General features: G+C 39.5%; 1 protein-coding gene across 16 annotated transcripts in view; it reads left to right on the top strand.

Moving 5' to 3' along the window:
• LOC122397159 (zinc finger protein 436-like) overlaps positions 1-27,879 on the top strand; it is an 82,316-nt gene that overhangs the window by 14,381 nt on the left and 40,056 nt on the right. The window contains exons 5-6 of one of the 16 annotated variants that reach the window (XR_006259086.1): positions 22,959-24,907; positions 25,795-25,851. The exons of 8 other annotated variants lie outside the window; for them this stretch is intronic. Coding sequence is in view for 7 of the 8 variants with exons in the window: in XM_043396106.1 (XP_043252041.1) it covers positions 15,934-20,569 (4,636 nt within the window). In the remaining variant the exon portion in view is untranslated. Of the gene's footprint in view, positions 1-115; positions 3,655-8,386; positions 10,598-13,431; positions 15,047-15,933; positions 21,822-22,958; positions 25,702-25,794; positions 27,198-27,879 lie in introns of those variants that run through there. 7 more of the 16 variants (XM_043396114.1, XM_043396187.1, XM_043396146.1 and 4 more) reach the window with 7 other exon arrangements.

The following is a 27,879-nucleotide window of genomic DNA, read 5'->3' as shown; positions in this document are numbered from 1 at the left end:
ACTTTGTTTCCTAACGCAAGAAAATCTACCTTACATAAGAACATGAATTGTTTATTACCCTTTTAAGCATCCTACTCATTATTTCTCATAAGTTGACGAGTCTTGTCCATTTCAGGTGCCAGGTGATCGAGATCGAGACTGCAAGATTAGAGCCGATACATACGCTAGAGGATATGGTCGTGATCAAGTACGAAACCGACATTTGCACTATCGAAGAGTTCGAACACCAGGAGATAGTGACCGATACGTTAGAGTTCACCGAAGAGATCGATATAAATTTGCATCTAGAACCGGAGCCAACGCCTGTTAAAAAGAAAGTTCGCAGACCTCGTAAACTCGACGGTAAACCGAGAAGTAAAACGAGAAACAAAATAAGAAGCAAAACGAGACTAAAGCCAAGGGTCGTTACACAATCGCCCGATAAAAGTAAAAAGCGCGTGGCGGTCTACGAGTGTGACATTTGCCACAGAAGAATGCGCAGAAAGTTGGCGTTCCTGAAGCACAGAGAGAACCACGAAAGGAACCCGGACGAAATCGACCGATGCGTCGAGTGCGACGAACCGTTCATCGACGAGGACAAGCTGAAGAAACACATGATAAAAGTGCATCAGAAAGAGAGGCCGTACGAGTGCGTGTTCTGCAACAAGCGCTTCAAAACCAAGGAGTTCCTGAAGATCCATTTGAAGCAGCACAACAAACGGTTCGTCTGCGACATTTGCGACGTGTCCAAGGTGTCCGGGTACGATCTGCGTTTGCACAAAATGAAGCACAACAAGGAGTACATGGCCAATTGCGAGATCTGCGGGAAAGGTTTCTACACGAAGCAAACGCTGGACCGACACATGATCACCCACACGGGTGAGAAACCGTTCATTTGCAAGATTTGCAAAACGCCGTACGCGAGCGCCGCGTACCTGAACACGCACATGAAGTCTCACGGCGAACGGGAGAAGTTCAAGTGCAGCATGTGCGATTTCGAGAGCCACTGGAAAGGCGCGCTGAAGGTGCACTCCAGGCTGCACACAGGCGAGAACTTGATACCGTGCGAGATCTGCGGGAAAACGGTGTCCAGTAAGGCGTACATGCAGGTCCACATGCGCATACACACCGGCGAGAAGCCTCACATTTGCGAAGTGTGCGGTAAAGGGTTTAGCGTTCGCAAGTACTTAACCGTGCATCTCAGAACGCACACCGGGGAAAAACCGTACGAGTGCAAGGTGTGCCAGAAAAGGTTCACCCAGCATGGAACGCTCAATTCCCACATGAAGTCGCATAACGAGAAAAAGTGAAGTGAAAGACCAGGCGATACATTCGCTATGAACACAAAGCGGTGTTTACGATAAGAGTGACTAATATCTTCTCTTCTTTTGAAGCAAACACGGTTGTGCCTTGGACATTGGTCGACGTTTGGGATTGAAACTAGCCAAAGTCGAAGAGAGATAGACCTTCCAAAATAATCCCAGGTGTTTCTGTTTGTGTAAACATGTTTGGCCATTGGGATAAGCCAGGATACCAGTTCCAAGAATTTGCGGGGATAGCAACCGGCCAATTTCCAAGGCATCGCTGTAATAACAAGCTGTTATACCAAGAACGGATTGTGTATTTTAAGTATTAAGAACTCTTAACAAGTTTGACTACCATGGCAGTTCTTTTATATAATTTTATGTGGAATAGTTTCTGAAAATATGAGCGCATCGAGTACACCAAGAACGAAACATCCAGTTATCTCCGTTGTTGAGAATGACATGCATTGTTCGTTGGTAAATTAGTTTGCGACTAGAGAATTTATTTTAACTTGATCTCTGAAGCTGAAGATTGAAGTCTTCTTAGTCTATCTTCTTCACTATTCTATAGAAATGTCTTTCCTCTAAAGCAATTATTAGATTAAGTTACATGAATTGTTGTATAATGCCTGGAATGTGTGTATATGTTGTCTTCTTCTCTAGACTAGTGATTCTCAACCATCATATCGTAAGGACAGCTACACTGCACTGCAAATGTTTGGTGACAAAATTAATGAATATATTATAATTATTCATTATTACGAACTGGTCTTACGTGCTAGGCTTTTGCACTTGTACTAAAAGCTTGGGAATCTTCTAAATTGTGAGCTTAAAAATATCAAGAATTCATCAAGAGTGTGAGTTATGTGCCTGCCGGTTCGTACTTTCTTGTGTCTCTGATATAAATGTGAGTGGAACGGAAAGATTAGAGATAGAGCCATGGATATAGTAGTCCTTCAATAGCCTTCAACTAGCAGTTGAGTTTGATGTGACTATATTGTATCTCTAGCTTCTATTGCCCAAGAAGAAAACAAGGAAGTATTCACCAATATTCTCGAGATAGTTTCTTCAGTGGTATTATTAAGAGATAGCCTTGCTAGTGTTGTTTATTCTAATCTTAGATAGCTTTTTTGTCGTAAAAGGAATCGTGCGTCTGGTAACTAGTATAGATGATTCTCCTGCCATTTGCCTCGTTTTCGAACCTTAATTAGCTTTCTAAAAATTTGGACACGTGGATATGTGATCTCAAAGTCACGAGATTATGGAGAGTTAAATTTTATTCGAAAGAATGTAAGATTTGTTTGAGAAAATATTGATGACTATTCCGCGTGAATGAAATCATTCAACATTTTCCCGTGTTCGAAACAACAACAATAACTGGGTGTTCTGGTTTTACTGAGCTATTCTAAATACGTGTTTTAATATAATTTGTAACCCTTTATTTAATCAACACAAATTTTAAACGGTTTATTTAGTTTAGAAAAATATCAGCATGGTAGACAATACATTGAACGATATACAGTTGCAATTACTACTTTTATTCAGACTTTTCTCATGTTTTTTAAACTGCTATTTACACAAAGATAATTATAAGTATAAAGTACTGAGGTTTTTTAATCTGGCGAATAGAACCCTCGTGTCTCTAAATAAGTATGAATTTGTTACATTGTAGAACGATCATACAATATTTGATAAGAATGTATAAAGCGAATATTGCAATTAAATTTTATGAACCAGGTTAATAATGGGCTAAAATACAAGTTTTGCAATAAAGAATCGGCAAATAAGGAGAGAGGTTCATTAATACTCAACTAATGTATAAAATAGCTCATCATATTTTCGTTCGAGTATACACCTAAAGATCTTTTTGTTTCATTAAGTAATCATTCTAACAAAAGATTACCCTACGATCTTTTAATTCGCATGGTGCCATGATACACAGCAAACTACGACGCAATTAAGTTTGATAAATTTAAATAGAAGGATGGTGTTTGGCGTACAAATATTTGTGTACGCTTTTGTTTAATATTATCGTTTCTTGCATGTTATACTTTAATATACGAACACAAGGCGAGATGAAATATTAGTAATATATATTGTCAGTAAAGTGAAAATGGAACGATAGAACGAAATTGTTCAGTATAATATAATCTTCCTTGATAGTTGCTACACTTTAAGTTATTTGCTGGGCGTGCGAAGAAGAAACTCAGTTCACGTACAACGAACATTACGTTTCTGCACATAGTTTGTTCTGCACTCGTGCGCATTATACCGTGTCATATAAAAAATTGAGACGTTAATTACATAGTTGATCAATTGTATATTTCATTAACGTCGATTATCGGAGTTATCACGTCATTAATAATAACGCCCGTATTTTGTAATTTACAGAACTTTTAACGTGTTCATATAAATTGTCATTTAAATGTAAGTTCTCAAATTTTACGAGGCAAATAAATACAAGATTATTTGTTTCTTTCAATAAATCTATTTTTTGTATAACAATAATATATATGTAATGTACGTATTTTTATATTTCCTTTTCTGAAATAAATAGTTTAGGAAATCGTATGTTAAAAAGCGTAAGGATGAAACCTCTTTGTTGCTTTTTAATTGTTACAGTAATTCAAATATTTGCTCTATCAGAGTATTAAGTTCATTAAGTAATCAGAGAATTTATATTAGTGTTTAAAATATACATGTAACCCTTATTTAGAAGCAAGATAAATATAGCCTTATGTTTATTTAACCAGTTAACTGTGGCGATCTTTTTGCAAAGCGCGCACCAGTGTGTGTCGCGATAATCAAACGATGACGGGTATATACGTCAAACACAGAGTATGTGTAATATGAAATTAGGTTGTAATAAAATGACTTTTATTTTTTTCATTTCATTACTCACATTTATTTATTTACTGAAATTAACATAAATATTTTGTATATGAACGAAAAAAAAACATGAAAAATCAATTTCTTACTTTAACTTGCTGTTAGAGAATGGCGTTGAGCGAAGCATGGTACAATGCATAATGAATATATGAATCCGTAATTGCTTCTGTGATAACTAATAAAAGACAACGATACATTTACGAAAACTAATTCGTAGTATATGTGGTTTTTTTATATTAATTATTTATAATTTTTATTTGTTTGTTTCATTTTGCCTTGACCTCGAAACATTTGAAACATATTAAAATTTACGAATATAATTTAGTTTTCGCCAAAATTACAATTTAAATATCAAATTGTATCAAAATTTTACGCATGACGGATATAGTCGTCGAACACACTTAACTGGTTAATTCGCATACTATTTACATATCGTTGCAAAACTTGTAATAAAAGTTTGTTGTACCAGATACCAAGTTTCTATTTTCACCGGTCTAATTAAAGGCTCAGTGTTGGCACAATTTATATTCGTTAAAAATACTTCGCTTACGAAACAAGGAATAAAATACAAACACGATTCCATAAATTGTGAAACAAAAGAAGCAACTTTATTATTAATTATTATACCAAAACATTAAGTAACATGAGCAGTACAGAAGTGTTATTCTTATGAAAGTTTACTTTATATAAAAAAAAAAATCTTATTTGAAGGAAGACGCAAAATATTTTGTTATGAAAGTTCGAATAGGGGATTTTAATTCAACGCATTGTCCAGCATGTAATACGCTACAACTACTGAACGAAATAAGTATTTGACAGTGGAAGCGCTGAATACAAAACACTCTGTCCAAGAAGAAAGAAGAGGAAAGAACGTAAGACGTTATTTGAAGTTTTAATACTGTATTCTCGTGTAAAATCAGTGTACTACATCACATGTAAATTAATTTGTTCCTTCCTTAATAAAAGCAGATTTTCTTGTAAAAAAAAAACAAACTGAAGTTGTCGTTGCATCTAATTCGATAGAGTAAGAATTACTATTGACAAAACTTTTTTTCTCATTTTCTTCGCAGATCTGCGTGTCCAGGAAGTTCGAGTGTCGACGTCGAAACGTCGACAGAGAAATCAGTATTGTCGACTTCGGTGAAGCAGGAACACGAAATTTCGGAGAATCTCTGTCTCGAAACAGAAATTATCGTGAATTCGTTGTCGATCAAAAACGAACCCGGGACGAAAGCGACGAAAGAACAGACAGTGCCCGAAGAGACTCGTCTCGCTGAACAGTTTTCGCCTCAGACGTTTTATCAATGTGAAATGTGTGCAAAGATTTTCAGGACAAAGAACCTTTACGAAGGCCATTTAGTGTCTCACAGTGACGCTCGACCGTATCAGTGCGACATCTGCGAAAAATCGTTCAAGAGAACGAACACTCTGGCCGTCCACAGAAGGATCCATACGCGCGAGAGGAACTTCGTCTGCGACGTTTGTGGCCACGCTTTCGTGCAAGCTTTCCAACTGACCACTCACCAGAGACGCCATTTCGACAAGTACACCAGGTACTGCAACGTCTGCAAGAAAGGGTTCTTCACGAACGCCGAGTTGCACAGTCACATGAACGTGAAACACGGCGCCAAGGAGCACGTTTGCCTTTCTTGCAACAAGTCGTTCCCGAACAATCACACCCTCGTGAAGCATCTCATGGTCCACGATCCAAACTTCAAACCCGTGAAACACCAGTGCGAGTTCTGCGGCAAGACGTTCGTCTACAAAAACTCTTTGGTGTTCCACGTGAAGTCTCACATGGGGCAGAATAAGTACGACTGCCATCTCTGCGGTAAATCGGTGTCCTCCAAGGGATCTCTGCAAGATCATCTCCGACTTCACAGCGGTGAGAAATTGTTGATGTGCGACACCTGCGGCAAAGCTTTCCGCAAGAGGAGCACCTTGGTCGTTCACAAACGAACCCACACCGGGGAAAAACCGTACACCTGCGACACCTGCGGGAAATCGTTCACGCAACATTCCTCCCTGGTCATTCACAAACGTTATCACACGGGCCAAAGACCGTATCAGTGTAACTGTTGCAACAAATCGTTCGTCTCTAGGTCGTCCTTAAACGCTCACATTAAAATACACGCAACGAACGCTGCAATCGACCAATCGGAGTGATTACTTCGAGTGTACAGTGACAATAATATTAGGAATATTTTTTAACAAACGTCGGAAAGCATATAATGCGTGACGATGGGAGCATCGAGTCGACAGTGACTTGAATTTACGAAAAAAAGATTATAGTTATAAGTCATAATAGTCGTCACAAAGAAGTTATAACATTTTCTGAATAAAATTAAACTCTTCGCGTGTCTCAGTAAATATACTGGGTGTTCGGTCATCCCTGGGAAAATATTTTAATAGGAGATTCTAAAGAAAATAAAACGAAAATCAAGAATATCAATTTGTTGATTGAGGCTTCGTTAAAAAGTTATTAAAAAATTTCAAATCATAACGGAAAAATTATTTTCAGTTATGAGGGTTAATTATAATCATTTTTGGTGAATAGACATAACCCCGAAATCCTTCGCACTTTCGAAAAAAAAATTCGAGTAGGTGCTGAATTTTCGATGAAAAAAAAAATTTTAAATCGTTCTGGAAAAATTATTTTAGATTGCAGGCAGTAATTACAATCATTTTTGGTGAATACACATACCCTCGAAATCCTAACAATTTTCGAGAAAAAAATTCCTTTCTGAAAATATAATTTCAGGCCAGAACTGTCTCTCCAAAAGGTCATGCGTATCTTTAAAACGTCATAACTTCTGAACGGATTGGAGGATTTTAAAGTTTCAAAATGCAAACAACGCGTATTTTAGTGTAGAATATGTAGAAATTCCAAGAAATTTCAAAAAGTTGTTCCTTAATCCAGTAAAATAAGAAAAACCCCATAAAAATGGTTCAATTTTCAAACGGCCATAACTCCCAGAATAGTGTATATATTGAATTTAAATTTTGGGGGGAAGTAGAGCTCATAGATACCTACAAAAAAGTGTTGAACAACTTTTCTGTAGCGCGTCAAACAAATTTATGAAAAATGAAAAACTAATTTTTAAGAAAAATCGACAGGGGGTAGGTGCCTAAATTTTTCAGCGAAAAAAAATTTTTTCAAGTTCTGGAAAAATTATTTTTAGTTGCGGGGATCAATTACAATCATTTTGGTCAATAAACATACCCTCGAATTCCTACGTACTTTCGAGAAAAAAATTCTTTAGCGAAAATATACTGTGTGGCTGGAAATGTTTCTATAACTTGATTTTCGTCTTATTTTGGCGTATAGAATCTCCCATTAAAATTTTTCCCAGGTGTGGTCGAACACTGTATATGTGTTACAGCTTTCGTCCACGGTATTTTTTTATATCTTTCTGGAGGAACGTATTATACCAAAAGTTGAAGATGTTTATAAGTTGCTTGTTAAGGCCACTATGACTTGAATTTATGATACTTTTGAATACATTATAAAGACTCGAAATTTTGTTTGCTACAGTTTTACCTGATCGTAAATGAATTTTAAATATTCATGCCTGCTTTTAGATTTCGTCCATTGAACATGCAACGGCCATGAACTTCATACTTTTAATATTGCATTTTCCTCATTTCGTTGTGTTACAGTATTAAGCTTCTATACGTTATTGTAGATAAATTTTAAAACGTTAGCGAGCTAGAGAGAGAGAGAGAGAGAAAGAGATAGAGAGAGTGCAATGTAAAATATGTACGAACATACTATTTTTTCAAGTTACTTAACTACCGTGACATATGTAAAATTTTGTTAAATAAAAGAACTGTTTGATATCGTCCAAGTAGGAGAGTTATTGGGAATGTAATTTGCTCGAGGAGATAAAGTACTATCTTCACGATTGATATCCGCTATATTTTTTTATTCGTTCGATTCTGTATTGCGTCTTGTAATATTCATTGCCTTGAATTAATATTCTTCTACGCATTTAAATACGATAACATATTCGCATAGTGAATTCTGATCAATTTGTAAATCATCTCGAGAGCGTCATATTGAACTTGTAGAGCGTGCTTGATTACCGACTTCGCTTTCAGGTATACGATTCTTGTGCTTATTCACTGGACAACGTGTCCGGGCACAGAAAGACTGCGATCACGCAACGACGACACCCGATACTGATGTGGCCATTCGAATTTTTCTATTTCAGGTACAACCAACTACACTTTTCCGAAGAGTATTATCCGATGGCAATGTTGACGAAGCTCGACCTGGTGAAGAAGGAGGCCGATCCTAGCAGAGCGCCATCGAAACGTCCGGACGTAGGTACCGCGGGCGACGCGACGATCCTTCCGATCGACCAGGAGCAAAACTACATAAAGCAGGAGATGAACGACGAGGACGACGAAGAGGATCTACCGCTGGCGTACCACTGTAAGCTTTGCGGCGTTTTCTTCGCGTCTCAGGCTTTGCTGGACAATCATGAGATCGAGCACAAGAGCAAACGGAAGAATACCTGCGCCCAATGCGGCAGAGTCTTCAGAACGTACGTGAACCTGCGTAAACACATGAAGAAGCACGTCGGCCGCAAAGGTGGCCGAAAAGCTAACAGCGCTTCCGTCGTAAATCGTTCTTCCTCGTTGAAGGTGAAGAAAGAGAAGACGGAGCTAGAGTTCCTTTGCAAGACGTGCAACAAGGTGTTCCGGCACAAGAGCAATTACCAGAAGCACCTGATGCGGCACACCGTGGGCGATCTCACCTGCAAACACTGCCCGAAGAAGTTCCGTTTGTTCCGCGACCTGACCAGGCACGAGAAAACCCACTTTTATCCCAGCTACATGTGCAAGGAGTGCGATTACGAGACCACCGTGCTGGCCGCGCTGAGCATCCACATGCTGCGGCACACCGACAAGGCCGATCTGCCCTTCAAGTGCAACGACTGCGACAAACGTTTCCGCAAAGCGATCGACTTGCAAGAGCACTACAACATCCACTCCGGCGACAAGCCGTTCGTTTGCCAATTGTGCGGCAGCGCTTTCTACCTGAGGCGACAGCTATCCGCTCATTGCAGACGCATGCATCCCGAGATGAAGGCCAACAAGGTGACCAGCACCGCGTGCGACATTTGCGGCCGCGTACTCGCCACGAAGAGGTCCCTCTTCCGTCACAAGGAGAGTCACAATCCTACCAAGCTTTACCTCTGCGATTACTGCGGCAAGAGCCTCAGCAGCGCCGAACACCTGAAGAAACACAGACGCATCCACACCGGCGAGAAACCGTACGTTTGCGACATATGCGGCAAAGGGTTCACCGACTCCGAGAATCTGAGGATGCACAGGAGAGTGCACACGGGCGAAAAGCCCTACAAGTGCGATCAGTGCCCGAAAGCTTTCTCCCAGAGATCCACACTGACCATCCACAGGCGAGGCCACACCGGCGAGAGGCCTTACGTCTGTCAGATCTGCAATCGCGGCTTCTCCTGTCAGGGCAACCTCACGGCTCATCAAAAGTCGACTTGCGTTTAATTCCGCGCGTGTGCCTTCCGTCGAGGGCAGAACTATATGACCAGCTTATCGCAAGCAGCGGCGAGACAGTGTCTGCTGGATCACCGTGGGAAACCGATTAACTATTTCGACGACCAGCCAAGGTTACCGTGGTCGATGATCGAACAAATATATCGATGAACGATGAGAAAACGTGTCGAAGGATCTTGCGAATTAATAAGATAGATTTTTCTATATATTTCATGATACTCGTTGACGGTGTCGACATCGCTCGTGTATGGTGCATCTGCGACTAATTGTATTACCTATTAATAGTACGTGTTGGATGCTTTCCAGAGCTTTTCGCGTTATTTTATTTCCTATTTCTTCTTTCTTTCTTTTTCTTTGTAATACATCGAACGCCAGGCGAATTGTAATTCCTCGTTTCGTGAAAAAGTGTACCGCTGTTCGTTTTAGAAATTAGCCCTTAGATTATGTTATCGCGATTCGCAACTGTTACTTTGTTTGTTCTCGAGCGTCGCGTAATGGAGTTCACTGTGACGGGACGAAAAAAAATATTAAATGTTACCAATCGATTTTGTACAGAGGGAGCGACGTTGGTTCGAAATTTGTTCACAGAAAGAAAAGCGGATACGTCGACTGAGAAATTTTTATGTTAACTGTCGTTATTGATACCCGTTATTACACGTTTAATAAAATAACAATGATCCAATGAAAACGAATGAAGCATGACGATTCTCTCTGTTCCATCGATTAACTCATTAATCCGCCACGTCTAAACAAGAGTATCACTTCCCTTCATATCCTCGTTAAAAAAAAAAAAAGAAACTGGTCGAAGCGACCACCTTACCGTTATCCCCAATAAAGAAACATCCAACGATTCAAGAAGAAGTATCGACAAACTATGTAAATGCGTATAACATGTTGAAACTTTGACATTGTTGCTTGCAGAGCTCTGGGGATCATATATTGGAGCACAGAATCGAATATCTGCGTCAAAGCCGAACCACCTTCGCCGCTAGAAGTGCAATCGAACGCGAAAGAAGGTCTGCTTTACGTAGAAGAACACGCGTATGCCCGAACAATGGAGAAGACGAGTCGAACCGTAGACTCGCTTAAAAAGTCACCGACGAGGAAGAAGAAAGAAAAGACGCACGAGGAAAGGGAAAGGGACGCGTACACGTGCTCCGTTTGCGCGTTGATTTTCGAAAGAAAGGGTGATCTGAAACGTCACATGGTCAAACACAGCGATCTAAGGCCGTACAAGTGTAACGTTTGCGACAAGGCGTTCAAGCGTACCTCGGAGATGAACAGTCACATGCAGATTCACAGCGGTCTCAAGTACATGTGCGAGATCTGCGGTTTCACCACGATCAACAAGATCTCGCTGAGAACGCACAATCGACGGATGCATCAGCGCGATTTACGCTATCCCTGCGACCAATGTGGCAAAACCTTCATGTCCAACTACGATCTGGAGGACCATCGAGCCAGCCACTTGGGATCGAAGACGTTCGTTTGCGAGTACTGTGGGAACGCTTACGCGCAGCGATCGTACCTGGCGGCTCACAAACGCGTGATCCACTGTGTGCAGACTGGCGCACCGAAGGAGTTCCAGTGCAGCATCTGCAGCAAAAGTCTCGCCTCTGAGCACAGCCTCAGGAATCACGTGGTCCTGCACTCGCAAATGTTTCTATGTGCTCATTGCGGCAAGGAGTTCGCCACCAATCACGCTCTGAAGCTGCACAATCGAAAGCATACGGGCGAAAGGCCTTACCAGTGCAAAGTGTGTCCGAAAGCATTTACCAGATCGACTGCGCTCAGGGTGCACATGCTCACCCACACGGGGGAGAGACCGTACGTGTGCGATCTCTGCGGGCAGAGCTTCACCCAACGGAGCAGCATGATGGCTCATCGCCGCAAGCACCCAGGAAATCATCCACCGCCTCCTCCGTTTTTCCTTAGCAGGCTCGAGAGCGTCGAGCACAAGCTTTAACGTTTTAAGAACGTTACGAAACGAGAGAACTGTTTTAACGTATGATCGTTGCGGATACGAATGAACTCTGAGAGGATAATGTCCGGAAGTAGTGCTCACAGTGACGTGGAAGCAAAGGTGGACGCTGGAAAAACTAAATAGTATTTGCTTTCGCGTGTAACTTTGCAATGAAAACGATTATGTTACTCTTTATTCGGCCGTATTGCGCTTTTATGTTGTTTCGTTCGCCAACTCCAAGTGTAAATCGTATTTATAAAGAGTTCACCCCATCTACATTATTTCGTACTGTTAAGAACGATTTGTTTTTATTACGTGTCGCGTTAGTTTCATTTCGAAAAATGGTATTTTTATATTCTAATAATAGCTACTCTACGGATTATAATTCGGAGGTTTGAACGGGAAAAGACTTGCGCCGTGCCTTTAATAATATTTGCCCATTAAACTGCTTACTATTGAAAACGACTAAAATTGCTTGTTTATTGAATAAAATTCGATTAGTCCGATGAAGCATGTCTTTATTATCTGACGATAAGTTTTGGATCACAGTTTCTGGTTCTCCTTCACGATAAATAAAAATATTATCTAAGATAGTATGAAAAGAAACACTGTTTTAAATAAACGTGGAAGAAAAAAATATAGTTTTTAATTAGTATTAGACCACTTGGTGGAAACGTTGTCTCTGGACAATTAAAACGTGAAAAGAAATTGTACAGTAATCTTCCTAGGATTATTTTAAAGGTTGAACCTTCTACTTTACAACGTCTACTGTACAACTTAATATAAGATTCTTCCGCCATTTTATTTCATTGGGATACATATAAGATATACTCCTAATTTTGTAGATAGAGAAAAGGGTTTTTTTTTAATACTATCGTAGATTATATTTCCATTTATGATCGAGGAAGAGAGCTAAAATACTGCGGTCGAAAGCTTTGGAAATGAAGAAATATATCTTTTCACTGCCTGTTATTAATTCGTTCGTTATATTGCGCCGGGACGTAACGTTTAAGGAATTCAGAAAAAATTGTACATAAATTATGTAAAAGTGCAGCATCGTGAAATTTGTTTACCAATTTCAAAATGTATAAATTACAGCTTCGTTGCCGATAAACATTTGATTAGACAATATTATCATTTTAACCATTTACCACCGACAATAGACACACTCTTAACGTTGCGTGCTTCTCACGTAACTCGGGTACATAATTAAATGTACTTAAATGAACAGCTCCTGCAAAGCACAAGTGAATGTCGAAAGATCCGAAATAAGTGAAAATAGAGAGCCAAGGATACTCCAACCGTGTTTCGCGAATTATACATCCATTATATGAGAATATAAACGAATTCCCTTCGCCCGATTCGTGATAATGTCGGTTGTTCTAGAAGCTGTGACATTTATCGATGTAAGTAGCATTAACTTGTAAATTTACATTAAGTTCAAAAATGAAATTATTTCAGTGCGATCTTCGAGAAATCCATCGCTTGTACTGAATTCTTTGTTCCTTTAATTAAATCCTTTTCAGAAATTGTTCAATACTCGCTATATAATTTGCAATGCACTCCCGTTCAAGTCCCCTCCTATCGCGAACGCGCGACCAATCGCTTAAAAAAATCTACGATAACGCGCGAATAAACGAGATGTCGAATGGCATAAAAACGGTTCTGAGAACAATCATGTCCGACTATCAATTTTCGTTCTTTTATTTGAGTGTGTCGATCATTTACTGCGGCTGACTAAGTCAATGGATGTTTCAGGATGCCAACGAACGCAGAAACGCCTTCTACACAGAACCCACCGCAACCACTTTTTATAGAATGTAACGGAGCTCCTTTCTTGGACCAGGACGATATGCCGATAGAAATTAAGGCCCCTCCGCTTTCCGACGACAACGACGACAATAGCATGGAGTCCGATTTTGAAAGAAACTATGACGGTGTTGGCAATCAACGAATACTGAAAGAGCAAAGCGATAGCAGCAGTAATGATATTTTGTATCTAGGTCGGAAGAATTATTGTCCGTTGCCGAACAACGTTAAAGGCGGTGTATTGCCAAATAGAATCGCTACTTCGACGCCCTTGGTGCCTGTTGCGGCTCCAGTAGTAACGAATAACGCGGGCATATTCGTACCGGTCGAAGTTCAGAAAGAAACAGGATTAAACATTATCAAAAACGTTCTGATACCTATTCAGGGTGAGGATGGAACGGTGTCGTACGAACTGAAGAACATTGGTGTGCGTATCAACGCCGAGCCGACGAAACCAAAACCGCCAGTGAAACCAGTGCCATTCATGATCATCAATCCCATGTTACCTAAACCACCTGTGCAAGGAGAAGACGGAAAACTTCAGGAGACCGAAGCACGAAGGACGCAGAAGAAAATCGAGAGTATTGGAGTGGACGAAGAGGACTTGGTGAAAATGAGCAAAGAAGAATCGGAGAAAGATAAAGTGGATCTGTTGCTGGAAAGTCTGCGGAGCGTTTGTCCATCTTGCAACAGAAGGTTCTCCAACGATCGTCTGATGGGTAGGCATTTCGGTAAAATGCACAGGAACCATTACCGCTGCAAGAGGTGTCAGTATATTTACGAGTCCAAGGATATCCTCGAGGAACATTACAAGTTTCACGAGAAGAAGTCCTCCCTGTTGGAGTGCCCGACTTGTCACAAGAAGTACAAACACATGTGGGGATTGAAACGTCATCAGATTCGCGAGCACAGCACCATAGAACCGAAAGCGATATGCAACGAGGACGAGGATAGTTTGATGTCAAACGACGAGTCCCAGAACCAGAAGATGATTCGGTTGCGAGCGAAGACCTACGCCTGCCAGTACTGCGAGAACGCGTACTCGGAGAATTCGCATCTGGTGGCTCACAAACGCCTCACCCACGGCATACAGGTCAAAGGACCAAAGAATTTCAAGTGCAAGGTCTGCAAAAGGTACTTTCGCAGCGAGAGCAACCTACGCAGTCACACCAGATCGCACGAACGGAGCTTTTATTGTGACGTGTGCGGCGGGGAATTCATAAGCAAGCAGTCTATAAAGCTGCACATGCGAAAGCACACAGGCGAGAAGCCTTACAAGTGCAAAGTCTGCTCGAGAACTTACGCTCAAGTAAGCGTGCTGAGGGTCCACAAGCTCACCCACACAGGCGAGAGGCCTTACGTTTGTAACATTTGTGGGCAGAGGTTCACTCAACGTAGCAGCATGATGATTCATCATCGCAAACATCCTGGAAATCATCCACCGCCACCTCCCGTGTCTCTTACCAGTCTTGAAAGTAACGCAGATTAATATTGATGGTTGACGTGCGTTGTGAGAGTTTACTGTGCTACGAATGACTGACGTGGACTTCGAAAGGAACATTAAAGGAGGGTCGAAAGTGTTTACAGCGGAACTTGTGAAGAATCTTATTTTTATGTTCCCAGAATTGTTGTTAGTTGTTAATTATTGCAATACGCTTCGTTGGTCTTCGTTAGGCTTCTAAGTTTTATGGTGTCGTTAGTACAAGCGTACGTCATATTTATAAAAAAGTACATTTTTCATTGTTCACATATTTTTACATGATCAAAAATGATTATCTTTGATCCCTCTCGCGGAATGTTGTCTTTGTTTGCCCTTTTAACTTAGAATGTTGTTGCGTAGTGTTGATTCGTTCATATTGTTAACTTATTATTTGTTCAAGAATTGAAATAATGGTTCGACTACTTATTTATCTGACGTTGATATAAAGTGCTGGATCATTAATATGGTTAAACAAAGTCTCACCTTCACCACCGACAAAGACATTTTTGCCATTCCACGTTTTATATAAATCTAGAAATGTACAAAATACACGAAATAAAATAAAAAGTTACTAGAAACTGCAGTAAATATCAGAATATTTGTAACAATGACGCAGAATGGATGGAAAGTTATAGATAGATAGAATAGATAAAATCGTTGGGTCTTCTAGGTGCTGTAACATTAAGCCTTGTAAATAGCACTAATTGTAAATTTATGATGGGTTGAAAATGAAATTGCTTCCTCGGCATTAACCTTTTTGTTCCTTTGATTAAATCCCATTGAAAATTACACTATTTCCTTCTCTCTTAAGCATACATAATTAACTAAAATATACAATAATGCACAAATAAATGAGATGTCGAATATCATGAAATCCTGTCCGAGAGTGATTATACCGATAATCAATTCTTTTATTTTATATAAGTATATAAAGTCTTTACTGGGGCTGACTAAGTCAATGGATGTTTCAGGATGTCAACGATCGCAGAAACGTCTACCACACAGAACCCACCACAACCACTTTTTATAGAACGCATCGGATCTTTTATGGGCCTGGACGAAATGAAAATTCAAATTAAGACCCCTCCAGATTCTACTGACGACGATGACAGTAGCGTGGAGTGTGATTTTGAATGCAGCAGTGTTCTTATCGAATACCAACCAAGGGAAAATATAAGCAACATTGACAATTCGTGCCTGGGTGAAAGGAATCATTGTTCCACGTCAAACATAGTTAATGATGTTGATGAACCTGTGCTGACTCCAATGGTGCCTGGCATGGATGCAAGAGGAAACATGTTTGACTCGATTGAAATTATGGACAAAATACAATTGAACACCGACGGTGGTGTGCCGACTACGGAACAGTACGAAAATGGATCCGAAGTATCGTTTAATCCTGATATACAACAACGGGACGGAAACAAGAAAAGACTACCGTGGCAACTTAGAACAGTTAGACGAATTTTACCTAAACCAACACTCTATAACGGTAGCGAAAGGGTGGGAGTGGACGAAAAACAGTCGAAAAAGGAGGTACCCAAACGAGCAAACAGTAAGAAAGGAAAAGTTACACGCACTCGACGAAAGAAACAGAAGGGAATTCCCGGTACTAACGTACAGGAAATATTGTCGACAAAAGGCAGACCAATTTTACCTAAACCAGTGATATCTAACAAACAAAAAATCACAATAATCGAAGACATTAATCTGCAGAAAACGCAAGAGGTAGTTGACGTAAAACAGTTGATGAAAGGAACAGCAATTTTATCTAAACCAACAGTATGTGATAGTAGCGAAGTCGAACAGTTTAATGTGCAGAAGACAAAGGAGACAATTGAAAGTTTGGGATTGAACAAACAACAGTTGAAGGAGATATCAATTGTACCTATACAAAGAAACAGTAATGACGGAAGAATGACGAGACTACCTCAGTTTAATGTACATATATATAACACAGGAGAAATCGCGACAGTCGAAGAGTCTGAAATGCAGAAAACGCAGAAGGTAGTTGAAGGTGTAGGCGTAGATGGAAAACAGTTGATGAAAGGGACAGCTATTTTACCTAAACCAAGAGTATGTTATAGTAACGAAGTCGAACAGATTGATGTGCAGAAGACACAGAAGGGATTTGAAAGTTTTGGATTGAACAAACAACAGTTGAAGGAGATATCAATTGTACCTATACAAAGAAACAGTAATGACGGAAAAATGACGAGACTACCTCAGTTTCATGTACAGATATCTAACAAAGGAGAAATCGCAATAGTCGAAGAGTCTGATCTGCAAAAAATGCAGGAGATAGTTGAAGATGTAGGTGTAAACGGACAACGGAGAGTAACAGCAATTTTACCTAAACCAACAGTATCTAATAGTAGCGACATCGGACAGTTTAATGTGCAGAAGACGCAGGAGGGAATTGAAAGCGTGGGATTGAACAAACAACAGTTGAAGGAGATATCAATAGTATCTATACAAACAAACAACAAGAAAGGAAAACTTACAAAACGTCAACTATTTAAGGGGCAGAAGAAACAGGAGGGAATTCCCAGTATTAACGGAAACGAAATATTGTTGACAAAAGGCAGACCAATTTTACCTAAACCAGTGATATCTAACATAGAAAAGATCAAAATAATCGAAGACATTAATCTGCAAAAAATGCAGGAGATAGTTGAAGATGTAAGTGTAAACGGACAACGGAAAGTAACAGCAATTTTACCTAAACCAACAGTATCTAATAGTAGCGAAATCGAACAGTTTGATGTGCAGAAGACGCAGGAGGGAATTGAATGTGTGGGATTGAACAAACAACAGTTGAAAGATATATCAATAGTAACTATACAAACAAACAGCAAGAAAAGAAAACTTACAAAACGTCAACTATTTAAGGTACAGAAGAAACAGGAGGGAATTCCCAGTATTAACGGAAACGAAATATTGTTGACAAAAGGCAGACCAATTTTACCTAAACCAGTGATATCTAACATAGAAAAGATCAAAATAATCGAAGACATTAATCTGCAGAAAACGCAGGAGGTAGTTGAAGGTGTAGGTGTAAACGGAAAACAGTTGATGAAAGGAACAGCTATTTTACCTAAACCAACAGTATCTAATAGTAGCGAAATCGAACAGTTTGATGTGCAGAAGACAAAGGAGAAAATTGAAGGTGTGAGAGTGGACAAACAACAGTTGAGTAAGGAGGTATCAATTGTACCTATACGAAGAAGCGGTAGGTGCAGACAACGTAAAAGATATGGATCATTTAATGTACAGAAGAAACAGCGGGGAATTCCCAGTATTAACGGAAACGAAATATTGTTGACAAAAGGCAGACCAATTTTACCTAAACCAGTGATATCTAACATAGAAAAGATCAAAATAATCGAAGACATTAATCTGCAGAAAACGCAGGAGGTAGTTGAAGGTGTAGGTGTAAACGGAAAACAGTTGATGAAAGGAACAGCTATTTTACCTAAACCAACAGTATCTAATAGTAGCGAAATCGAACAGTTTGATGTGCAGAAGACAAAGGAGAAAATTGAAGGTGTGAGAGTGGACAAACAACAGTTGAGTAAGGAGGTATCAATTGTACCTATACGAAGAAGCGGTAGGTGCAGACAACGTAAAAGATATGGATCATTTAATGTACAGAAGAAACAGCGGGGAATTCCCAGTATTAACGAAAACGAAATATTGTTGTCAAAAGGCAGACCAATTTTACCTAAACCAGTGATATCTAACATAGAAAAGATCAAAATAATCGAAGACATTAATCTGCAGAAAACGCAGGAGGTAGTTGAAGGTATAGGTGTAAACGGAAAACAGTTGATGAAAGGAACAGCAATGGTACCTAAACCAACAGTATCTAATAGTAGCGAAATCGAACAGTTTAATGTGCAGAAGACGCAGGAGGGAATTGAAGGTGTGAGAGTGGACAAACAACAGTTGAGTAAGGATATATCAAATGTAGGTATACGAAAAATCAATAGGCGCAGACAACGTAGAAGATATGTACCATTTAATGTACAGAAGAAACAGGAGGCAATTCCCAGTATTAACGGAAACGAAATATTGTTGACAGAAGGCAGACCAATTTTACCGAAACCAGTGATATCTAACAAAGAAAAAATCAAAATAATCGAAGACATTAATCTGCAGAAAACGCAAGAGGTAGTTGAAGGTGTAGGTGTAAACGGAAAACAGTTGATGAAAAGAACAGAAATTTTACCTAAACCAACAGTATCTAATAGTAGCGAAATCGAACAGTTTAATATGCAGAAGACACAGGAGGAAATTGAAAGTTTTGGATTGAACAAACAACAGTTGAAGGAGATATCAATTGTACCTATACAAAGAAACAGTAATGACGGAAAAATGACGAGACTACCTCAGTTTCATGTACAGATATCTGACAAAGGAGAAATCGCAATAGTCGAAGAGTCTGAACTGCAAAAAATGCAGGAGATAGTTGAAGATGTAGGTGTAAACGGACAACGGAAAGGAACAGCAATTTTACCTAAACCAACAGTATCTAATAGTAGCGAAATCGAACAGCTCAATGTGCAGAAGACGCAAGAGGGAATTGAAAGTGTGGGATTGAACAAACAACAGTTGAAGGCGATGCCAATAGTATCTATACAAGCAAACAGCAAGAAAGGAAAACTTACAAAACGTCAACTATTTAAGGTACAGGAGAAACAGGAGGAAATTCCCATTATCAACGTAGGCAGACCAATTTTACCTAAACCAGTGATATCTGACAAAGAAAAAATCACAATAGAGTCTGATCTGCAGAAAATGCAGGAGATAGGTAAAGGTGTAGGTGTAAAGCGAAAAAAGTTTACGAGACGAAAACTGCTTGTCCCTGAACCAACGATAAATCAGAGTAGTAAAATCATTGTGGTTCAAGATGTTGATCCACATATTAAAAGTCTCATGGATTTGAGTGTGATACCAATTTTACCTAAACCAATATGTGAACCGGCGTCAAAGAAGATGAGAATGACGTATAACAAAACAGTCTCTTGTCCGTGTTGTGATAGAAGTTATATTAAAGAGATGTCGTTGGACTGGCATTTTCGCAAATGGCACAAGAGCCATTACCTTTGCAAGAAATGTCACTATATTTATGAATCCCAAGACGCCCTCGACGAACATTTCCAGGTTCACGCAGTGCCAGGCATGATGCAGTGTTCTATCTGTCATAGAAGATACAAACAAATGCGGTGGTTCGAAGAACACAAAATTCGCTACCACACCCCCGAGGAATTGGAAACGATATACATAAGCGAGAGCATTACACTGTGTGCTTGTATAAGCAAATTTCCAAGGCCCGGCCGATCGCTCATTTGGGAATTGACCTGCAAACGCTGCAACAATGCTTTCCCGCAGCATTCTTCCCTGGTGGCTCTCGAACGTTTCAGTCACAATGCAGAGGGATCGAAAAACTTGCAGTGTAAAACGTGTAAAAAATGTTTTCTTCGTGTGGACGACCTACGCATTCATGCTAAGTTGCACACACGTAGCTTCGTTTGCAACATATGTGGCGAGGAATTTAGTGAGAAATTTATTCTGGCGTTACACGTTCAAAAACATATCAATTAAAAGCGATATCAGTGCAAAATCTGTCACGTTTTATCCAATTGAGTGTACTTAGAACACACGAGTTCACCCACCCTGGAAGAAGGTTTCGCGCGTGTAATATGTGTGGTCAGTGTAGGCACCTGGGAAATTACCCACCACCACCTTCGGTGTTCCTTGGCAGTCTTGAGAGTGTTGGGGGTTAGTATAGCAGCTCATCAGCATCAGGTACATGTTGAGATTAAGGAGTGAAATTAGACTCATGAATATTGATTATAATCATTAAATTGAATTTTATTTTCTTACTGAAATTTGATTCGCTTTTAAGAACGATTGTTTTATATTATTATCCCAAGCAAAAATCGTATCTCCTTCGTTTTTATAATTCTTCATTGTCAAGTATAATTATTATGAATTTAAAATTGCGTTTTTACATCGTGTGTTTGTTCGTTCATTAAATTAGCAATATTGCTGTTTATTATTTAGTTCTTGAGTTCGTTTACGTAGTTTAGTTTTTATTAATTAAATTTTTGCCGTTTCAACTATTCATGAGCTGTATAATCAGAGGAATTTATTTATCGAGACGAATAGAAATTAAGTACCGCATCATTAATGATAAACACTTATTTATACACGCTCACTTTTATCGTCTACGAAGATATACTCTTAGCCATAACACATGTTACGTAATATTTGAAGATGTACAAAACACAGTGAAATGAAATAAATTGTTATTAAGTCTAGTAAATGCAAGGCTCTGATCGAGTCTTTCGGTAGGCTTGCTGAGTCAACGGATGTTTCAATTTTAAAAGCCTACGATGATATTGATAACGTTGTATGAACCTTGTACTAACTCTATCGATTCCTGTTAAAAATAAGTTAGCATTGAAGATTGTGACAGGCTTCTGAAACCAAAACAGTATGAAGACAACATACTAGAAAATGAAGAAGAGCCACCCAGGATAGTTGGATCGATTTTACTTAAACCAAAATAATCGAGAATTTAAAAATCATAATACCTCAAGAGAAGAAGCAGTTTCATGACCATGACAAGTTATTTTATACATTTAAGTGTATTTAAAAGAGACAGACTCACATAGACAGGGGAGAAACCTTATGGCTAATTATGGTCGCAGTTTTACTCAGCAAAGTAGAAGAATCATCATTAAATGCATTTTGATACGACAGCGAATTAAAAATAAATCGTGCCATTTAATATGATTTTACATTTGTGTTTTCGTTTACTGTATCGTTTGAAATATTAATAATTTTTTGTGACGGAACAAATATTGTACAAATGATACTAAGAACAGAAATAAAAGTCAAGTTATGTGTCAAAACTTTTTGATAATTGGACGAAAGTATCGTATTGTGTCCATCCTGTGTTTGGTATCAGTTTTCGATACCAATACTTTTATAATTAAAAAACAGTACCGTATAATGTCATTAGGCATATGTTCTTTTCTTCTTTACGTATTTATTACAAAAGCGTTGGTATTGAAAGTTAATATCACTTGCCTGAAAATCGTTCAACAAATCTTACTAAACACTTCAGTCAGTATCGAATGATGTGTCATCGACACTTTCCCATCAATAAGGATTGCAGACCGTTATAACATTACGTCTGACTGGACTTCATTGCACCACCAAGTTTAATCGTCATGTGAGTACTCCAAACACATATCGTACTTTTCAAACACCTAATCTTCACCGTTATACATTTCCACATTGTCATGTACGACTATTTTGTTCAATAGTGCGTCACTATTAATAAATATTTAATTCCATAAGTTCCATTCTTGCTACTGTCGTAGGTCCGCTTAGTTGCTACATATTGTAAGTAAAATATACATGTACAAAACGTAATGAAATTAAATGAACAACCATCATGAAATATAGTAAATGTCATACACCATTGTATTTCTCTTGATTACAGCTACAACGCCACAGCGATAAAAATATGTAATCGTGTCGAAGAAAAATGTTGATCTCTGAAATCTCGAGAAATTTCTTTGCTTGTCATAATATTTGCCTTTCCAAACAATGTGACTTACTTTATATATTAGACGTTTACAGAAATAAAGGCAAATTCGACAAACGCATGCTTTCGTTGAATTCATCCTTACTCTTTCGAACGTCTCACATGTATAACGAGTCCTTGAAATCAGTGACATATTATATTGCATAGTTTATACGTCGATTTGAATGGGTGTCAGAAACAGCTGTTTAGTAAAGACGTTACATTTACCGCCGAAAAAGATATGCTCTTAGCCGTTAAACATTTTAAGTTAAACTTAAAGATGTGCAGACCACAATGAAATGAAAAAAAAAAAAACATTTACTATAAAATACAATAAATATCAGACACTTATTGAGTCTCTGCATGGGCTGATAGAGTCAATGGATGTTTCAGGATGCCAACGATTGCAGAAACCACTACACTGAGCCCAGCACAACCACTTTTTATTGTATGTAATGGACCTTTTGTTGGCCTGAACGAAATACCAGTTCAAATTAAGGACCCTCCAGTCTCCGACGACGAGGATACACGTAGCGCGTCGTGTGATTTTGAAGCTCAACGTTACAATGTTGACGCACAAAAGCCAAAAGAAGAAGAGACGGTTAGCGGCATTAATAACTCGTACCCGGTTGGAACGGATTATTCTTCGTTGACCGAGGTTAAAGAGATCAAAGAAGAGCCTTGTATAAACATAGTGCAATCGCCTTTGGCGCCTGATCCAGATCCAGATCCAGATCCAGTAGCCACGGAATGCACGAGCATGTTTCCTCCAGTTGACGTTAAGGACGAGACGGAAGCGAACATCTCTAATCTGGTACCGGGACAGGCTGGAGATTCAGCGATATCCTACAGCATCGGGAACGTCGGGGTGCAAACCAATCCCGAAATAATATACACAAAGAAACAGGTAGAGAAACCAACGCCAACGAAGAAAATGAGACCCATTCTACCCAAACCAATAATAGGCGTGAATGGGGAAATCATAACGCTCGATATGTCCGACCTGACAGTGTCGGAGGTGAGACACGATCCCACGGACGGAGAACAGAAAAGGGACGGGTCGAAAAAGAAGTCGTTCAATTATCAAACAATAACGGTAATAGACACTACCGGTGGTAAAGAGGAAAGGCTATTCGGAAGACGTCGGTGTGTCTGTCCGTACTGTCACAACACGTACTCCTCCAAGAACGTGATGGACAAGCATTTTCGCAAATATCACAAAGACCATTATCGTTGCAAGAAGTGCCAATATATTTACGAGTCGCAGGATCTTCTCGACGAACATTACGTCCTTCACGAAGAGAATCCCACGCCGTTCAAGTGCGGTTCCTGTAGCAAGAAGTACAAGCACGAATGGGGATTGAAGCAACACCAAATTCGCGCTCACAGCACCATCGAGCCGAAAGCAATATGCAACGAGGGCGACGAGGATTTGATGTGCAATTACGAGTGCGAGAGCAAGGTGAATCGGTTTCAGATGAAGACGTACGCCTGCCAGCATTGCGATAACGCGTATCCGCTGTTCTCGTTCCTGGTGGCTCACGAGCGCATCACCCACGGTATACAGGACAGACGACCGAAGGAGTTCCAGTGCAATGTGTGCAAAAGCTTCTTTATTAGCGAAGACAGTCTCCAGCGTCACGCGAAATTGCACGAGCGAAGCTACACCTGCGACGACTGCGGCAGAGTGTTCCGAGGGAAACACCTTCTGAAGCTGCACATTCGCAACCATACCGGGGAAAAACCGTACAAGTGCAAGATCTGCAAGAAGCGCTATACGCAATCAAGTGTTCTTAAAATGCACATACTCACTCACACAGGGAAGAGGCCTTACGTGTGTAATGTTTGTGGTCGTAGCTTTACTCAGCGGAGTAGCATGATGATCCATCATCGCAAGCATCCTGGAAATCATCCACCGCCGCCGCCAGTGTTCCTTGGAACTCTCGATAACTATGGAGACTAAGTTTAACGATCGTTCAGCATCAGGTACATTTTGACCGAATAACGAAGTGAAAATATTTTGCCACGACCGATGTAAGCCGGAGGGTATATGGGTGAAAGAGGAGGTTCGCGAAAAGTGCTTACAGTTTTATACAGGATACAAGATAAATATTGATCATTTTAATATCATTGTATTTTAATATTTCCTTTTATCGTGCTGCATGAAGTAGTGATAATTGTTAGTGACGAAACTGCAATCGTGTAAATATTGCCGATACCGGATAGGGAGGTCTGGTTATAAATCAAGCGTATTTGAAAATTGGACGTATCGAGACGAAACTATTTACGACACTGATTCTTCTGCAATGAATGCTGACGAACGCCAATGCCGTATAATGCAAGTAGGCATCAACATTTTTATAAATGCATGACAATATAGAAACAAAGTCACAGAGATTGAAAACAACTGTTGGAAATAGATTCAACTACAAGTAATTACTTCGAACTTTTAGCCATTATGTTTTGTAATTATTTGAAGTTGCATCTGTCGAGTGGATGTTCCTCCCTATTTTTTGATACCTCTGGCGTATTATGGATCTCTGCTCGGTATCATGCGGTGTTGTTACCGATCAAGAATTGATTACAGAAGCATTGCTCTCGAAAATTAATTTCACATATTTTATTATATTATGCCTGACTGTACTTCATTGTGCCTTTAATTTTGACACGAGCACACATGAGTACTCCAAACAGTAATCGTATGTATGAAACGTTTAATCTTCAATGTGTTCAGATTTCTTCATCGTCGAGTATGCCTATTTTTTATTCGATTCATAAATAGTTGCATTGATTTCTGAATGCTGACATGTTATAATTTGATAAATGTTTTTCCATGAAATTTACAAATAATTGACGTTTAAACTTACGATGCGAAGTGTGTATTATTAATTTTTGTATTACGTTTTCTTAGTTTTTTTCATTTATATATTAGGAACAGTATTATGTATGTATAAGTGATGCTTAAAAAGGTGGCGTTTCAACTATTTATAAACAACAGCGTTGTAGAACTTGCGTGTCGAGCTGAGTAGGTGTTAAATAGTGCGTCGTTGTTAATAAAGATTTGATTCCACGTAGTGTCTTCTTTATCACTGTCAAAGATATTATAAGTAAGATATAGAAACGTTACAGAACATAGCAAAAAACAAATTAATTGGTATTATAAAATATAGTACATGTCAGATTCTTCTAAAATCTCCGCCCGAGTTGATTGAGTCAATGGATGTTTCAGGATCCCAACGATCGCAGTAACACCTACTACACTGAACGCAGCACAACATTCTATAATATGTAACGGACCTTTTTTGGGCATCGATGAAATGCCAATTCGAATTAAGGACCCTCCACCTTCCGACAATGAGGATAACAGTAGTGCACAGTGCGATTTCGAAAGCAATTATGATTATCTCGATATGAAACCAAAACTCGAACAGGAAGACGGAATTAATGATTTTGTTGAAACAAATTGTTGTTCGTTGCCAAACATATCCAAGGATAGTTGCATGTCAAGTGGATTTAATAATAATTCACTTGAGACGGAAGTTAAGCAGATTAAAGAAGAACCTTATGTGGACACAGCTGAGGTAAATGATGGCCTGAGATCAAATATAGTCGTATTTGCGTCAGTTGGTATTAGAAACAAGACAGTGTATACCTGTGTTCGGATACCAGATCTGAATCCATCGATGTCTGCTGACTTTGAGAACGCTGAGGACCAGTTTTATACCGGATTGATGCAACCCCCAAAAATGGAAGACAACGTTCTACCAAGACTTCAAGAGTCAGTATCAATGACGGATACGTGTGGAAGCGAGGTACAGTCGGTATATGAACATCTGCCAACCGTCTGTCCATACTGTCACAACACTTACTCTTCCAAGAACGGGATGCAAAAGCATTTTCGCAAATACCATCAGAATCATTATCGCTGCAACGACTGTCAGTACATTTACGAAACCCAGGATCTGCTCGATGAACATTCCAGGAGTCATAAAAAGCCCCCGTTTCAATGTACTTCTTGCAACAAGAAGTACAAACACACGTGGGGATTGAAGCAGCATCAGATTCGTGCGCACAGCACCATCGAACCGGAAGCGGTAGGCAAGAAGGACAACGAGGATGTGAAATGCAATTACGAGTGCCAGAATAAGGACAACGAAATGAAAACCTTCCACTGCGAGCACTGCGACAACGCATACGTGCGTTACTCTCACCTGGTGGCTCACGAACGCATCACTCACGGGTTACAGTCGAATCGACCTAAACACTTCGAATGCAGCATCTGCAACAAGTATTTTTGCACCGAATTAAACATGCTCAATCACTCTAAATTGCACGGTCAGAGGTATTCTTGCGATTACTGTGGCAAGTCGTTCAGAGACAAGTACCTTGTGAGAATACACTTGCGAATGCATACTGGCGAAAAGCCATTCGAATGCAAAATTTGCTTCAAACGCTATGCTCGAGCGAACGGGCTCAAGTTGCACATGATCGCTCACTCGGGGAGGAAGCCTTACGTGTGCAACATTTGTGGCCGAAGTTTCACCCAGCGGGGCAGCATGATGATTCATCATCGCAAGCACCCAGGGAATCATCCACCACCGCCACCTGTGTTCCTTGATTCTTCAGCAACAGGTACATTTTGACCGAATAACGAGGCGAAAAGAATATGAGAGGAGAACTTAGAATTTTAAAGAAGGTTGCAAAACTAATTTAATACGATTCTACTTTTGTATTTCTTTTTACTGCGTCGATCAACATGCTGATAATTGTTAGTGATGGGATTTGTTCCGAGTAAATACTATCGTTAACAAATGTGATATCATCATTTTATGTGAAGCCGCTATGTACTATGTTAAGTGCTATGATATTTTATCATGTCGTTTCACAACAACCATTACCTTTCCAAGAAGTGTACTTCCTGCAAGAAAAAGTACAGCCATCCATACCATTTTGATATATTTTTGTGTTTGTTTTGCATTATGTATATTATACAGACTCTTCCAGGATTAATCGTCGATCAGCGCTACCCATAAAACATCCTAGCCTCTATTGACCGTTTAGTATTTAGATTTAACATAGCTTCTACATGTGTTTATTGTAAGATATTATTTGCAGCCTGTTGGTGTATATATAAGATTGACGAACACACAAGTATTTTAATATATTCACGAAAAGTGAATCACAGTGCTCGTTATTAACTTCCGACGGAGTTCTGGCTACATAGAACGCCCATCGTCGCACTGTTCCGCACTCAAAGAGTTTAGTTATATTTAAAGATGTATCGAATATAATGAAATGAAATAAACGATTACGA

Source organism: Colletes gigas, unplaced genomic scaffold (assembly GCF_013123115.1).
Source record: "Colletes gigas isolate AHSC1104 unplaced genomic scaffold, ASM1312311v1 Colletes_gigas_Sc00001, whole genome shotgun sequence".
NCBI lineage: Eukaryota > Metazoa > Arthropoda > Insecta > Hymenoptera > Colletidae > Colletes > Colletes gigas.
Note: the sequence above shows the minus strand (reverse complement) of the source record. Positions and strands in the feature narration are given on the sequence as shown.